The sequence below is a fragment of the Oryzias latipes genome, chromosome 2 (genome assembly GCF_053564925.1).
Source record: "Oryzias latipes strain Hd-rR chromosome 2, Olatipes_Hd-rR_3.1".
Taxonomy (NCBI): Eukaryota; Metazoa; Chordata; class Actinopteri; order Beloniformes; family Adrianichthyidae; genus Oryzias; species Oryzias latipes.
The window spans coordinates 1,923,679-1,940,813 of NC_136238.1; the positions used below are offsets into that span (position 1 = coordinate 1,923,679).

The 17,135-nt window shown below is 51.6% G+C and overlaps 1 protein-coding gene across 4 annotated transcripts in view; it reads right to left on the minus strand.

Annotated features, from left to right (window-relative positions):
* The window catches only part of impg2b (interphotoreceptor matrix proteoglycan 2b), a 43,168-nt gene that overhangs the window by 18,594 nt on the left and 7,439 nt on the right, over positions 1 to 17,135 (minus strand). For all 4 annotated transcript variants that reach the window (XR_002872094.2, XM_023949416.2, XM_078930243.1 and 1 more), the window contains one exon: positions 18 to 3,781. Coding sequence is in view for 3 of the 4 variants with exons in the window: in XM_023949416.2 (XP_023805184.1) it covers positions 18 to 3,781 (3,764 nt within the window). In the remaining variant the exon portion in view is untranslated. The remainder of the gene's footprint in view (positions 1 to 17; positions 3,782 to 17,135) is intronic.

A 17,135-nucleotide genomic window follows, 5' to 3' on the forward strand; every position in this document is an offset into this window, starting at 1 on the left:
GGTCAGCGCAGACTTACCGAGCTGTCATGCTCCACCTCTGAAGGGAAGCCGTTGTTTCCAAGTTGGTTGTCCTCCTCTTCTTCATCTTCTGGGATGTCTAGGAGATCCGGGAAGTTGCCGTTGTTGGTTTCCACCACGTACTTTGTTGTGATGTCCACAGGAGAACCGCTGATGCCGGCTAAACTTTTATCTGTGGCTCCAGCGGCTGATCCTGGGATGAGGTGGTCCTGGATGATCTCTGGTGCAGCTTCTGCTGCGGTTTCCTCGCTGGTTGCAGTTTCTAGGTCGTTGGGAAACTTTTCAGGGAACTCAGGGGTTCCAACCTTTGTGTTTTCAACGTCTGAAAGCCTCCCCAGATGGTCTGCAGTCTCCAGGACATCTGCTGTTATTCCACTCTGCTTAGAGACTTTACTCTTGAGCTCATCCACATGAGAAAGTACTTCCTCTGTGGAACCCTCCCTACCTAAATCAACTGGAGGTCCTTCAGGAACCTTTGGTTCCTGTATTTCCCCCTCTTCCGGCTCTGGCGTGACCTCCTCTGGGTCTTCTGGGACAACAAGGATAACAGGAGTGATGTCCTGGTCTGATTCCAGAGCAGGCTCTAGTACTTCCACCTCTCTGGAACTCTCTAGAGTTCCACCGTTCTCCATAGGTTGATCTGCTGTTTCTCCTTGTTCTTCATCCACCAAAATCAAATCCTCAGATGGATTAGTATCAGATTCTACCTCTGGTACAGGTTCTTCTGTGTGCTCTCTGGTTGGTTCTGTCTTCTCCACCATTTCATCATTTGAGGGATGAGATGTTCCTGTTTCATTCCTGAAACCTTCTGGGTCTTCTGTGGGTTCAGGACCACTTGCTGGTACTTTGGTAAATTTAGTGTCTTCTTTTGATTCAGTTGCAGGTTCTGGTATCTGTGGTGGTTCCCTTGTGGGTTCTATCTCTAGTGTATATGTTTTTGTTGGTTCATGTTCTTGTTCGAATGCTGTGGGCTCTGCTTCTTTTTCTGGTTCTTTGGGAGCTTCAGTGTAATTCTGTAACTTTTCAGTGGGTTCTGCTTGTGTTGGTTTTGCTTCTTCAGATTCTTCTAATGGGATCTCTGATGTTTTGGCATCTGGACGAGCTAGTTCTGTGATGGGTTCCTTCTCGTGTGCAGGGTTTATTTCATGTTCTGATTCCTGTTTTAGTTCTTCAACTGATTCTGGTTCCTTTACAGATTCTCCAACAGCTTTTTCTTCTTGCGTTGGCTCTTTGGTGGGTACTGGTTCCTGTGCTGGTTCTTTGGCGACTTCTGGTTCTTCGATTGGCTTTCTTGCTTGTTCTCCACGAAGCTCTTTTGTCAATTCTTTGGTAGTTTCTGGTTCCTGTGTTTTTTGTGTGAATTCTGGTTCTTTAGTTGGCTTACTTGCTTGACCCTGTTCTCCAAACAGTTTTGGTTCTTCTCCTGGTTTTGTGACATATTTCTCTTCTTGTATTAATTCAGTGGTGGGCTCTGGTTCTGGTGGTTCTTTTGTAGGTTCTGCTTTCTTTGCTTTTTCTCTAGGAACCTCCTTTGTCAATTCTTTTGTGTGTTCTGATTTCATTGATGGTATTCCTGTGGATTCTGTTTCTTCTGAAGTTGTGCCTGGCTCTGGTTTTAGTTTTGTTACTGGGTCTGATTCTTTGGATTCTTTATTAAGTTCTACCTCCTGTGCTGTTTTTTGGAGGGGTTCTCGTGATGGTTTTATGGCATCTTCTGGTTCTTGTTTTAGTATTGTGCTTTGTTCTGCTTCCGTGACAGGTTTTGTATTCTCTGTTGGTTCATTTGTTGGCACTGGTACTTGTACTGGTATTATTGAGTAGTCTGGATCTGATTCAAGTTCTGTAATTGGTTCTGCTTTTTTTTCTGGTTTTATAGCATGTTTTGCTTCTCCTGATTCTGATGTGCTTTCTAATTGTTCTGTGCTTGTTTGTCCTGGTTCTGTGATGTACTCTGATTCTTGTATTTTAGTTGGTTTTTGTTCCTTAGCTGGTTCTCTGTGAGGTTTTTCTTCCACCGTTGGTTCTTTAGTTGACACTGGTACTTGTGCTGGTATTCTAGCTTGTTCTGGATCTGGTTCTGTGATTAGTTCTCCTTCAATTGCTGGTTCTCTTGAAGGCTTTGGTTGATTCTCTAAATCTGATTCGTGCTTTGATGTGTCTGCTCCTGTTGGTGCCAGTTCTGTGATGGATTCAGCTTCATATGCTGGTTCTTCAGTAACTTCTTCATTTGCTGGTGCTCTAATTGGTTCTGGTGGCTCCTGTGTTTTTTCTTCAAAAAGTTTGGAGTCTGCCACTGGTTCTGCTGAAGGTTCGGTTTCTCCTATACTTTCTTTAAGAGTGTGTGTCTTGTGTGCTGGTTCCTCTGGATATGTTGGTACTTCTGCTGGTTCTTTTATGGGTTCTGGAGTATCTTCTTCAGGTTTTGGGTCCACTGGAACACTTTGGGGAGGTGCTTGTTGTTTTGGTGCAGCTTCTTCTACAGGTTCTTGATTCTTTAAAGTTGCACCAAGAAGCTTTGGTTCTTCTGCAGTCCTGAAACCTTCTTCTTCTGTCAGTGTGTCTGGTGTACCTGGAATAACTGGTTCTTCTGCTTTAACTGTAGATGAATCTAGTGACGGTTCCGTTGTATGCTCTACCGAAGGTCTGGCCAGTTCCGTTTCTGGAACTGCGTCTTCTGTGGTTCCGGTTACCTCCGCAGCACCCTCAGTCTGGACATCCACCGCTGGTTCAGGTGTCTCATCTTCATCAATGACCTTCGGTTTTACAGATGTGTCTTTCTCCACGGTTGTCGGTAGACCTTCATCCATCTCTTTTTCGAAAATCAGAGTTGGTTGGGAAGGAACCTCTGCTAGAACGTCCGGTTGATTCTGCCCCGTATCTTCACCAACCTCCATTTTTGTTGTTCTGATAGAAACCTGAGAACTGTCTTGTGGTTCAGAGACGGTGATGGATTCTAGTTCTGGAAACACATTGATGGATGATCCCTCATGTTCTGTGCGTGTTCTCTCAAATGCAGGTGGAGGTGTTTCTGCAATGATCTCAGCTCCATGAAGGCTGACTGCAACAGTTTCTTCAAGAGGAGGTTCTGGATGTGGTGTTGCTGTTCCCACTTCAGACATTCCAGAAGGGGCTGGATCAGGTAACCTTTCTATGATGTCATTGGCTAAAGTTACAGCTGGGATGACGCTTAAAGAAACGTCTCGTCTTTCCTCGTCTTCTGACACTACAAAGCTCTTGGTGGTGGTTCCAAGCACAATGTCTTCAGGAACCTCAGAGATCATGTGCTCTGATCTCACCAGAGTGACCGGGTCTGCTGCAGGTCTTAGAGTGGGTTCTGGAAGAACCACAACAGCTCCACCTTCTGAAGGAGGTTCTTCAGAATCCTGAGGAACGTTCTCCAGGATCTCATTGTCGGTTCTATCTAAGAATGTTCTGTTTTCCCTCTTGTCCTGGTCCAAACCATCACCAAGTTGGTGTGTGGTATTGACCTCAGAGGTCACCTCCACAGGTTCCTCAGCAATCATCTGAAGATGAGGAATGTTGGGGTCAGAACCTCCAGGACTCTGAGAAGTTTCCTCCACATTGTTGGTCTCTTCGGGTGCTGTGGTGAGGTCCACTTGGCCTCCAATTCCAGTTGTTCCAGCTGCTTCCTGACGGGAACTTTTGGTCTCAGAGAGCAGAGAAGTTGAAGACGTTCCTTCAAGGCGTGGTTGAAGTTCTTGCTGGTCTGCTGTGACGATGACTGGACTCAGACTGGTTCTTTCTGAAAAATGAGGATAATGATGGAGAACGTCTAAACTGGACCTTAAGAACAATGTCAGCTCATCTACTGCAGAACCCCCCCCCCATGTGAAACCCCAAACCAACAGGGGTTTCTCCCAGCAGAACCCCACCCCTACCCTAACTATGAGTGAAGGTTTCAAACCTTCACTTGGTTCAGGTATGGGTCTTTGGTGCTGCATAACATGTGGTCAAACAGCTGGAAGCAGTTGCCCCCCCCCCCCCCCCCCCCCCCGCATATGACTGAACGTATGCTGTGAATTCAGCAGGGGGCGGAGCTGCACCTGTGATCTAACTGACCCCGATCATAGCGAGAGTTCAGGCACGTCTACACCTCTATTGTCCCCCCTCCCTCCATGGACCAGTCTGCTGCCCGTAAATAGGCTTAGGCGTCTATTCTGAGAGCGAGCGCGTGACGGGAATCAGCCTGGTGCATCCATCCTGCTTCCCGTAAGTCCGATTGGGGCGTAAGGTGAGCCGACCTGAGCGTCCACCTGTACAGCCTGTGCCAAACACAGTCTGGCTTGCAGCCGTCAGGGGGGAGGCGTACTTACAAAGGTCACCGTGAGGTTACGATCAGGACGCTAATCCCTGCAAACATCCATCCTCTCACTGTAAACTATCCAATTTGCTAAAGACGCCCAGCAGATCTATCCAGCCAATGACGGCAGTAGCTCACGGTGCGTGGGGTCTGAAAATATTTTGTATTTGGGTTTCAGAATCAGATCCTGGCAGCAGATCAACAGACAGACCCGCCGCCACCACCAACAACTAGCATGACCCCTCAGTAATCCCCTTCAATCGTCGTTTTATCCCGGGAAATCCACCAGACACAAACATGTTGATGCAAAGGTCTGACATGGAGAACGTCCACCAACAGAACACCCATCCAGAACAGAACGGGTCGACTCAGAACAGAACGGGTCGACTCAGAACACAACGGGTCGACTCAGAACACAACGGGTCGACTCAGAACACAACAGGTCGACTCAGAACACAACGGGTCGACTCAGAACAGAACGGGTCGACTCAGAACACAACGGGTCGACTCAGAACACAACGGGTCGACTCAGAACACAACGGGTCGACTCAGAACAGGAAGGGTCGACTCAGAACAGGAAGGGTCGACTCAGAACAGGAAGGGTCGACTCAGAACAGAACGGGTCGACTCAGAACACAACGGGTCGACTCTGAACACAACGGGTCGACTCTGAACACAACGGGTCGACTCTGAACACAACGGGTCGACTCTGAACACAACGGGTCGACTCAGATCAGAACGGGTCGACTCAGAACAGGAACGGGTCGACTCAGAACAGGAAGGGTCGACTCAGAACAGAACGGGTCGACTCTGAACAGGAAGGGTCGACTCAGAACAGAACGGGTCGACTCAGAACAGAACGGGTCGACTCTGAACACAACGGGTCGACTCTGAACACAACGGGTCGACTCAGATCAGAACGGGTCGACTCAGAACAGGAACGGGTCGACTCAGAACAGGAAAGGTCGACTCAGAACAGAACGGGTCGACTCTGAACAGAACGGGTCGACTCTGAACAGAACGGGTCGACTCAGAACAGAACGGGTCGACTCTGAACACAACGGGTCGACTCTGAACACAACGGGTCGACTCAGAACACAACGGGTCGACTCAGATCAGAACGGGTCGACTCAGAACAGGAACGGGTCGACTCAGAACAGGAAGGGTCGACTCAGAACAGAACGGGTCGACTCTGAACAGAACGGGTCGACTCTGAACAGAACGGGTCGACTCTGAACAGCACGGGTCGACTCTGAACAGCACGGGTCGACTCAGAACAGGAACGGGTCGACTCAGAACAGGAAGGGTCGACTCAGAACAGAACGAGTCGACTCTGAACAGAACGGGTCGACTCTGAACAGCACGGGTCGACTCTGAACAGCACGGGTCGACTCTGAACAGCACGGGTCGACTCAGAACAAAATTGGTCGACTCAGAACAGAACGGGTGGACTCAGAACAAAACGGGTCGACTCAGAACAAAACGGGTCGACTCAGAACAGAACGGGTCGACTCAGAACAGAACGGGTCGACTCAAAACACAACGGGTCGACTCAGAACACAACGGGTCGACTCAGAACACAACGGGTCGACTCTGAACACAACGGGTCGACTCAGATCAGAACGGGTCGACTCAGAACAGGAAGGGTCGACTCAGAACAGAACGGGTCGACTCTGAACAGAACGGGTCGACTCTGAACAGAACGGGTGACTCAGAACAGAACGGGTCGACTCAAAACACAACGGGTCGACTCTGAACAGAACGGGTCGACTCTGAACAGAACGGGTGACTCAGAACAGAACGGGTCGACTCAAAACACAACGGGTCGACTCAGAACACAACGGGTCGACTCAGAACACAACGGGTCGACTCAGAACACAACGGGTCGACTCAGAACACAACGGGTCGACTCAGATCAGAACAGAACGGGTCGACTCAGAACAGGAAGGGTCGACTCTGAACAGAACGGGTCGACTCTGAACAGAACGGGTCGACTCAGAACAGGAAGGGTCGACTCAGCACAGAACGGGTCGACTCAGAACAAAACGGGTCGACTCAGAACAAAACGGGTCGACTCAGAACAAAACGGGTCGACTCAGAACAAAACGGGTCGACTCAGAACAAAACGGGTCGACTCAGAACAGAACAGGTCGACTCAGAACAGAACGGGTCGACTCAGAACAGAACGGGTCGACTCAGAACAAAACGGGTCGACTCAGAACAAAACGGGTCGACTCAGAACAAAACGGGTCGACTCAGAACAAAACGGGTCGACTCAGAACAGAACGGGTCGACTCAGAACAAAACGGGTCGACTCAGAACAAAACGGGTCGACTCAGAACAAAACGGGTCGACTCAGACATAGGGATGCAGCGATTAATCAACTTAATCCATGAATCAATTTCTATTCCTACGATCGATCTGACGCAGAATCGAATCGACCTAAACTTTTAAAATCAATAATCGATATCAGAAAATCCCATCTGCATTGAGGTCCAGTAGGTTTATGTGACTGAGGTCAAACCGACCAATCACAGTGGACAATACTGTGGAAAAACAACAGTGGTGAACTTTAGGAAACTAACATGTTAATGGATTTGACATTCATTCTAGTTTACTTGTTGGTTTGGACACAGATTTCATTAACTTGATGATCTGGAAGAAATCCAAGAATCTGGAAAACTGTTCAGTAGCAGGAATTTCTGTCTGAGTCTCACTGCTGGAAGTTTGGATGAAGAGGATCTGGATCCACTTTAGGAAAGGGGATTGGATTGATCAATATGGACCAAAATTGACTAGGAATCCTATTGTCAACCACAAATTATAATATGAAATGAATTAAAGTCCTCACTGATCCAGACCCCTAGAGTCTGGTCCAGACCCCTACAGGCGGATCCAGACCACTACAGGCTGATCCAGACCACTACAGGCTGATCCAGACCACTACAGACTGATCCAAACCACTACAGTCTGATCCGGACCACTACAGGCTGATCCAGACCACTACAGGCTGATCCGGACCACTACAGGCTGATCCGGACCACTACAGGCTGATCCAGACCACTACAGGCTGATCCGGACCACTACAGGCTGATCCGGACCCCTACAGGCTGAACCAGACCACTACAGGCTGATCCGGACCACTACAGACTGATCCAAACCACTACAGTCTGATCCTGACCACTACAGGTTGATCCGGACCACCAAAGGCTGATCCGGACCCCTACAGGCTGAACCAGACCACTACAGGCTGATCCGGACCACTACAGGCTGATCCGGACCACTACAGGCTGAACCAGACCACTACGGGCTGATCCGGACAACTACAGGCTGATCCGGACCCCTACAGGCTGAACCAGACCACTACAGGCTGATCCGGACCACTACAGGCTGATCCGGACCCCTAGAGGCTGAACCAGACCACTGCAGGCTGATCCAGTCCAATACAGGCTGATCCAGACCAATACAGGCTGATCCAGACCAATACAGTCTGATCCGGACCACTACAGGCTGAACCAGACCCTTACAGGCTGAACCAGACCACTACAGGCTGATTCAGACCACTACAGGCTGATCCAGACCCTTACAGCTGATCCAAACGACTACAGGCTGATATAAACCACTACAGTCTGATCCAAACCACTACAGGCTGATCCAGACCACTACAGTCTGATCCAGACCACTACAGGCTGAACCACACCACTACAGGCTGATCCGGACCACTACAGGCTGATCCGGACCCTTACAGTCTGAACCAGACCACTACAGGCTGATCCAGTCCAATACAGGCTGATCCAAACCACTACAGGCTGAACCACACCACTACAGGCTGAACCAGACCACTACAGGCTGATCCGGACCACTACAGGCTGATCCGGCCCCCTACAGGCTGATCCAGACCAATACAGGCTGATCCAGACCAATACAGGCTGATCCGGACCCCTACAGGCTGAACCAGACCACTACAGGCTGATTCAGACCACGACAGGCTGATCCAGACCCTTACAGGGTGATCCAAACGACTACAGGCTGATCTAAACCACTACAGGCCGATCCTGACCACTACAGACTGATCCAAACCACTACAGGCTGATCCAGACCACTACAGTCTGATCCAGACCACTACAGGCTGAACCAGACCACTACAGTCTGATCCAGACCACTACAGGCTGAACCACACCACTACAGGCTGAACCAGACCACTACAGGCTGATCTGGACCACTACAGGCTGATCCGGACCCCTACAGGCTGAACCAGACCACTACAGGCTGAACCAGACCACTACAGGCTGATCCAGTCCAATACAGGCTGATCCAAACCACTACAGGCTGATCCGGCCCCCTACAGGCTGAACCAGACCAGTACAGGCTGATCCAGACCCTTACAGGCTGATCCGGACCACTACAGCCTTATCCAAACCACTACAGGCTGATCCAGACCACTATAGGCTGATCCAGACCACTACAGGCTGATCCAGACCCTTACAGGCTGATCCGGACCACTACAGCCTTATCCAAACCACTACAGGCTGATCCAGACCACTATAGGCTGATCCAGACCACTACAGGCTGATCCAGACCAATACAGTCTGATCCGGACCACTACAGGCTGAACCAGACCACTACAGGCTGAACCAGACCACTACAGGCTGAACCAGACAACTACAGGCTGATCCAGACCACGACAGGCTGATCCAGACCAGTACAGGCTGATCCAGACCACGACAGGCTGATCCGGACCCCTACAGGCTGAACCAGACCACTACAGGCTGATACAGACCTCGACAGGCTGATCCTGACCACTACAGGGTGATCCGGACCCCTACAGGCTGAACCAGACCACTACAGGCTGAACCAGACCACTACAGGCTGATCCAGACCCTTACAGGCTGATACGGACCACTACAGGCTTATACAAACCACTACAGGCTGATCCGGACCCCTACAGGCTGAACCAGACCACTACAGGTTGATCCAGACCCTTAAAGGCTGATCCAAACCACTACAGGCTGATCCAGACCACTACAGTCTGATCCAGATCCTTACAGGCTGATACAGACCACTACAGGCTGATCCTGACCACTACAGGCTGATCCTGACCACTACAGGCTGATCCTGACCACTACAGGCTGATCCTGACCAATACAGGCTGATCCTGACCAATACAGGCTGATCCAGACCACTACAGTCTGATCCAGACCCTTAAAGGCTGATCCAAACCACAACAGGCTGATCCAGACCACTACAGTCTGATCCAGATCCTTACAGGCTGAACCAGACCACTACAGGCTGATCCGGACCACTACAGGCTGATCCGGACCCCTAGAGGCTGAACCAGACCACTGCAGGCTGATCCAGTCCAATACAGGCTGATCCAGACCAATACAGGCTGATCCAGACCAATACAGTCTGATCCGGACCACTACAGGCTGAACCAGACCCTTACAGGCTGAACCAGACCACTACAGGCTGATTCAGACCACTACAGGCTGATCCAGACCCTTACAGCTGATCCAAACGACTACAGGCTGATATAAACCACTACAGTCTGATCCAAACCACTACAGGCTGATCCAGACCACTACAGTCTGATCCAGACCACTACAGGCTGAACCACACCACTACAGGCTGATCCGGACCACTACAGGCTGATCCGGACCCTTACAGTCTGAACCAGACCACTACAGGCTGATCCAGTCCAATACAGGCTGATCCAAACCACTACAGGCTGAACCACACCACTACAGGCTGAACCAGACCACTACAGGCTGATCCGGACCACTACAGGCTGATCCGGCCCCCTACAGGCTGATCCAGACCAATACAGGCTGATCCAGACCAATACAGGCTGATCCGGACCCCTACAGGCTGAACCAGACCACTACAGGCTGATTCAGACCACGACAGGCTGATCCAGACCCTTACAGGGTGATCCAAACGACTACAGGCTGATCTAAACCACTACAGGCCGATCCTGACCACTACAGACTGATCCAAACCACTACAGGCTGATCCAGACCACTACAGTCTGATCCAGACCACTACAGGCTGAACCAGACCACTACAGTCTGATCCAGACCACTACAGGCTGAACCACACCACTACAGGCTGAACCGGACCACTACAGGCTGATCTGGACCACTACAGGCTGATCCGGACCCCTACAGGCTGAACCAGACCACTACAGGCTGAACCAGACCACTACAGGCTGATCCAGTCCAATACAGGCTGATCCAAACCACTACAGGCTGAACCACACCACTACAGGCTGAACCAGACCACTACAGGCTGATCCGGACCACTACAGGCTGATCCGGCCCCCTACAGGCTGAACCAGACCAGTACAGGCTGATCCAGACCCTTACAGGCTGATCCGGACCACTACAGCCTTATCCAAACCACTACAGGCTGATCCAGACCACTATAGGCTGATCCAGACCACTACAGGCTGATCCAGACCCTTACAGGCTGATCCGGACAACTACAGCCTTATCCAAACCACTACAGGCTGATCCAGACCACTATAGGCTGATCCAGACCACTACAGGCTGATCCAGACCAATACAGTCTGATCCGGACCACTACAGGCTGAACCAGACCACTACAGGCTGAACCAGACCACTACAGGCTGAACCAGACAACTACAGGCTGATCCAGACCACGACAGGCTGATCCAGACCAGTACAGGCTGATCCAGACCACGACAGGCTGATCCGGACCCCTACAGGCTGAACCAGACCACTACAGGCTGATACAGACCTCGACAGGCTGATCCTGACCACTACAGGGTGATCCGGACCCCTACAGGCTGAACCAGACCACTACAGGCTGAACCAGACCACTACAGGCTGATCCAGACCCTTACAGGCTGATACGGACCACTACAGGCTTATACAAACCACTAAAGGCTGATCCGGACCCCTACAGGCTGAACCAGACCACTACAGGTTGATCCAGACCCTTAAAGGCTGATCCAAACCACTACAGGCTGATCCAGACCACTACAGTCTGATCCAGATCCTTACAGGCTGATACAGACCACTACAGGCTGATCCTGACCACTACAGGCTGATCCTGACCACTACAGGCTGATCCTGACCACTACAGGCTGATCCTGACCACTACAGGCTGATCCTGACCAATACAGGCTGATCCTGACCAATACAGGCTGATCCAGACCACTACAGTCTGATCCAGACCCTTAAAGGCTGATCCAAACCACAACAGGCTGATCCAGACCACTACAGTCTGATCCAGATCCTTACAGGCTGATACAGACCACTACAGGCTGATCCTGACCACTACAGGCTTATCCAAACCACTACAGGCTGATCCAGACCACTACAGGCTGATCCAGACCACTACAGGCTGAACCACACCACTACAGGCTGATCCAGACCACTACAGGCTGATCCAGACCACTACAGGCTGAACCACACCACTACAGGCTGATCCAGACCACTTCAGGCTGATCCAAACCACTACAGGCTTATCCAAACCACTACAGGGTGATCCGGACCCCTACAGGCTGAACCAGACCACTACAGGCTGAACCAGACCACTACAGGCTGATCCAGACCCTTACAGGCTGATACGGACCACTACAGCCTTATCCAAACCACTACAGGCTGAACCAGACCACTACGGGCTGATCCGGACAACTACAGGCTGATCCGGACCCCTACAGGCTGAACCAGACCACTACAGGCTGATCCGGACCACTACAGGCTGATCCGGACCCCTAGAGGCTGAACCAGACCACTGCAGGCTGATCCAGTCCAATACAGGCTGATCCAGACCAATACAGGCTGATCCAGACCAATACAGTCTGATCCGGACCACTACAGGCTGAACCAGACCCTTACAGGCTGAACCAGACCACTACAGGCTGATTCAGACCACTACAGGCTGATCCAGACCCTTACAGCTGATCCAAACGACTACAGGCTGATTTAAACCACTACAGTCTGATCCTGACCACTACAGGCTTATCCAAACCACTACAGGCTGATCCAGACCACTACAGTCTGATCCAGACCACTACAGGCTGAACCACACCACTACAGGCTGATCCGGACCACTACAGGCTGATCCGGACCCCTACAGTCTGAACCAGACCACTACAGGCTGATCCAGTCCAATACAGGCTGATCCAAACCACTACAGGTTGAACCACACCACTACAGGCTGAACCAGACCACTACAGGCTGATCCGGACCACTACAGGCTGATCCGGCCCCCTACAGGCTGATCCAGACCAATACAGGCTGATCCAGACCAATACAGGCTGATCCGGACCCCTACAGGCTGAACCAGACCACTACAGGCTGATTCAGACCACGACAGGCTGATCCAGACCCTTACAGGGTGATCCAAACGACTACAGGCTGATCTAAACCACTACAGGCCGATCCTGACCACTACAGACTGATCCAAACCACTACAGGCTGATCCAGACCACTACAGTCTGATCCAGACCACTACAGGCTGAACCACACCACTACAGGCTGAACCAGACCACTACAGGCTGATCTGGACCACTACAGGCTGATCCGGACCCCTACAGGCTGAACCAGACCACTACAGGCTGATCCAGTCCAATACAGGCTGATCCAAACCACTACAGGCTGAACCACACCACTACAGGCTGAACCAGACCACTACAGGCTGATCCGGACCACTACAGGCTGATCCGGCCCCCTACAGGCTGAACCAGACCAGTACAGGCTGATCCAGACCCTTACAGGCTGATCCGGACCACTACAGCCTTATCCAAACCACTACAGGCTGATCCAGACCACTATAGGCTGATCCAGACCCTTACAGGCTGATCCGGACCACTACAGCCTTATCCAAACCACTACAGGCTGATCCAGACCACTATAGGCTGATCCAGACCACTACAGGCTGATCCAGACCAATACAGTCTGATCCGGACCACTACAGGCTGAACCAGACCACTACAGGCTGAACCAGACCACTACAGGCTGAACCAGACAACTACAGGCTGATCCAGACCACGACAGGCTGATCCAGACCAGTACAGGCTGATCCAGACCACGACAGGCTGATCCGGACCCCTACAGGCTGAACCAGACCACTACAGGCTGATACAGACCTCGACAGGCTGATCCTGACCACTACAGGGTGATCCGGACCCCTACAGGCTGAACCAGACCACTACAGGCTGAACCAGACCACTACAGGCTGATCCAGACCCTTACAGGCTGATACGGACCACTACAGGCTTATACAAACCACTACAGGCTGATCCGGACCCCTACAGGCTGAACCAGACCACTACAGGTTGATCCAGACCCTTAAAGGCTGATCCAAACCACTACAGGCTGATCCAGACCACTACAGTTTGATCCAGATCCTTACAGGCTGATACAGACCACTACAGGCTGATCCTGACCACTACAGGCTGATCCTGACCACTACAGGCTGATCCTGAACACTACAGGCTGATCCTGACCAATACAGGCTGATCCTGACCAATACAGGCTGATCCAGACCACTACAGTCTGATCCAGACCCTTAAAGGCTGATCCAAACCACAACAGGCTGATCCAGACCACTACAGTCTGATCCAGATCCTTACAGGCTGATACAGACCACTACCGGCTGATCCTGACCACTACAGGCTTATCCAAACCACTACAGGCTGATCCAGACCACTACAGGCTGATCCAGACCACTACAGGCTGAACCACACCACTACAGGCTGATCCAGACCACTACAGGTTGATCCAGACCACTACAGGCTGAACCACACCACTACAGGCTGATCCAGACCACTTCAGGCTGATCCAAACCACTACAGGCTTATCCAAACCACTACAGGGTGATCCGGACCCCTACAGGCTGAACCAGACCACTACAGGCTGAACCAGACCACTACAGGCTGATCCAGACCCTTACAGGCTGATACGGACCACTACAGGCTTATACAAACCACTACAGGCTGATCCGGACCCCTACAGGCTGAACCAGACCACTACAGGTTGATCCAGACCCTTAAAGGCTGATCCAAACCACTACAGGCTGATCCAGACCACTACAGTCTGATCCAGATCCTTACAGGCTGATACAGACCACTACAGGCTGATCCTGACCCCTACAGGCTGATCCTGACCACTACAGGCTGATCCTGACCAATACAGGCTGATCCTGACCAATACAGGCTGATCAAGACCACTACAGTCTGATCCAGACCCTTAAAGGCTGATCCAAACCACAACAGGCTGATCCAGACCACTACAGTCTGATCCAGATCCTTACAGGCTGATACAGACCACTACAGGCTGATCCTGACCACTACAGGCTGATCCTGACCACTACAGGCTGATCCTGACCAATACAGGCTGATCCAGACCACTACAGGCTGATCCAGACCACTACAGTCTGATCCAGATCCTTACAGGCTGAACCAGACCACCACAATCTGATTCAGACCACGACAGGCTGATCCAGACCCTTACAGGCTGATCCAAACCACTACAGGCTTATCCAAACCACTACAGGCTGATCCAGACCACTACAGGCTGATCCAGACCACTACAGGCTGAACCACACCACTACAGGCTGATCCAGACCACTTCAGGCTGATCCAAACCACTACAGGCTTATCCAAACCACTACAGGCTGATCCAGACCACTACAGGCTGATCCAGACCACTACAGGCTGAACCACACCACTACAGGTTGATCCAGACCCTTAAAGGCTGATCCAGACCAATACAGTCTGATCCGGACCACTACAGGCTGAACCAGACCACTACAGGCTGAACCAGACAACTACAGGCTGATCCAGACCACGACAGGCTGATCCAGACCACGACAGGCTGATCCAGACCACGACAGGCTGATCCAGACCACGACAGGCTGATCCGGACCCCTACAGGCTGAACCAGACCACTACAGGCTGATACAGACCTCGACAGGCTGATCCTGACCACTACAGGGTGATCCGGACCCCTACAGGCTGAACCAGACCACTACAGGCTGAACCAGACCACTACAGGCTGATCCAGACCCTTACAGGCTGATACGGACCACTACAGGCTTATACAAACCACTACAGGCTCATCCGGACCCCTACAGGCTTAACCAGACCACTACAGGTTGATCCAGACCCTTAAAGGCTGATCCAAACCACTACAGGCTGATCCAGACCACTACAGTCTGATCCAGATCCTTACAGGCTGATACAGACCACTACAGGCTGATCCTGACCACTACAGGCTGATCCTGACCACTACAGGCTGATCCTGACCACTACAGGCTGATCCTGACCAATACAGGCTGATCCTGACCAATACAGGCTGATCCAGACCACTACAGTCTGATCCAGACCCTTAAAGGCTGATCCAAACCACTACAGGCTGATCCAGACCACTACAGTCTGATCCAGATCCTTACAGGCTGATACAGACCACTACAGGCTGATCCTGACCACTACAGGCTGATCCTGACCACTACAGGCTGATCCTGACCACTACAGGCTGATCCAGACCACTACAGGCTGATCCAGACCACTACAGGCTGATCCAGACCACTACAGTCTGATCCAGACCACTACAGTCTGATCCAGATCCTTACAGGCTGAACCAGACCACTACAGGCTGATTCAGACCACGACAGGCTGATCCAGACCCTTACAGGCTGATCCAAACCACTACAGGCTTATCCAAACCACTACAGGCTGATCCAGACCACTACAGGCTGATCCAGACCACTACAGGCTGAACCACACCACTACAGGCTGATCCAAACCACTTCAGGCTGATCCAAACCACTACAGGCTTATCCAAACCACTACAGGCTGATCCAGACCACTACAGGCTGATCCAGACCACTACAGGCTGAACCACACCACTACAGGTTGATCCAGACCCTTAAAGGCTGATCCAAACCACTACAGGCTGATCCAGACCACTACAGTCTGATCCAGATCCTTACAGGCTGATACAGACCACTACAGGCTGATCCTGACCACTACAGGCTGATCCTGACCATTACAGGCTGATCCTGACCACTACAGGCTGATCCTGACCAATACAGGCTGATCCAGACCACTACAGGCTGATCCAGACCACTACAGTCTGATCCAGATCCTTACAGGCTGAACCAGACCACTACAGGCTGATTCAGACCACGACAGGCTGATCCAGACCCCTACAGGCTGAACCAGACCACTACAGGCTGATCCGGACCCCTAAAGGCTGATGCAGACCACTACAGGCCGATCCGGACCCCTAAAGGCTGATGCAGACCACGACAGGCTGATCCTGACCACTACAGGCTGATCCGGACCCCTACAGGCTGAACCAGACCACTACAGGCTGATCCAGACCACTACAGTCTGATCCAGATCCTTACAGGCTGATACAGATCCTTACAGGCTGATACAGACCACTACAGGCTGATCCAGACCACTACAGGCTGATCCAGACCACTACAGGCTGATCCAGACCACTACAGGCTGATCCAGACCACTACAGGCTGATCCTGACCACTACAGGCTGAACCAGACCACTACAGGCTGATCCAGACCACGACAGGCTGATCCAGACCCCTACAGGCTGAACCAGACCACTACAGGCTGATCCAGACCACGACAGGCTGATCCAGACCCTTACAGGCTGATCCGGACCACTACAGGCTGAACCAGACCACTACAGGTTGATCCGGACCACTACAGGCTGAACCAGACCCCTACAGGCTGATCCAGACCCCTAAAGGCTGATGCAGACCCCTACAGGCTGATCCAGACCCCTAAAGGCTGATGCAG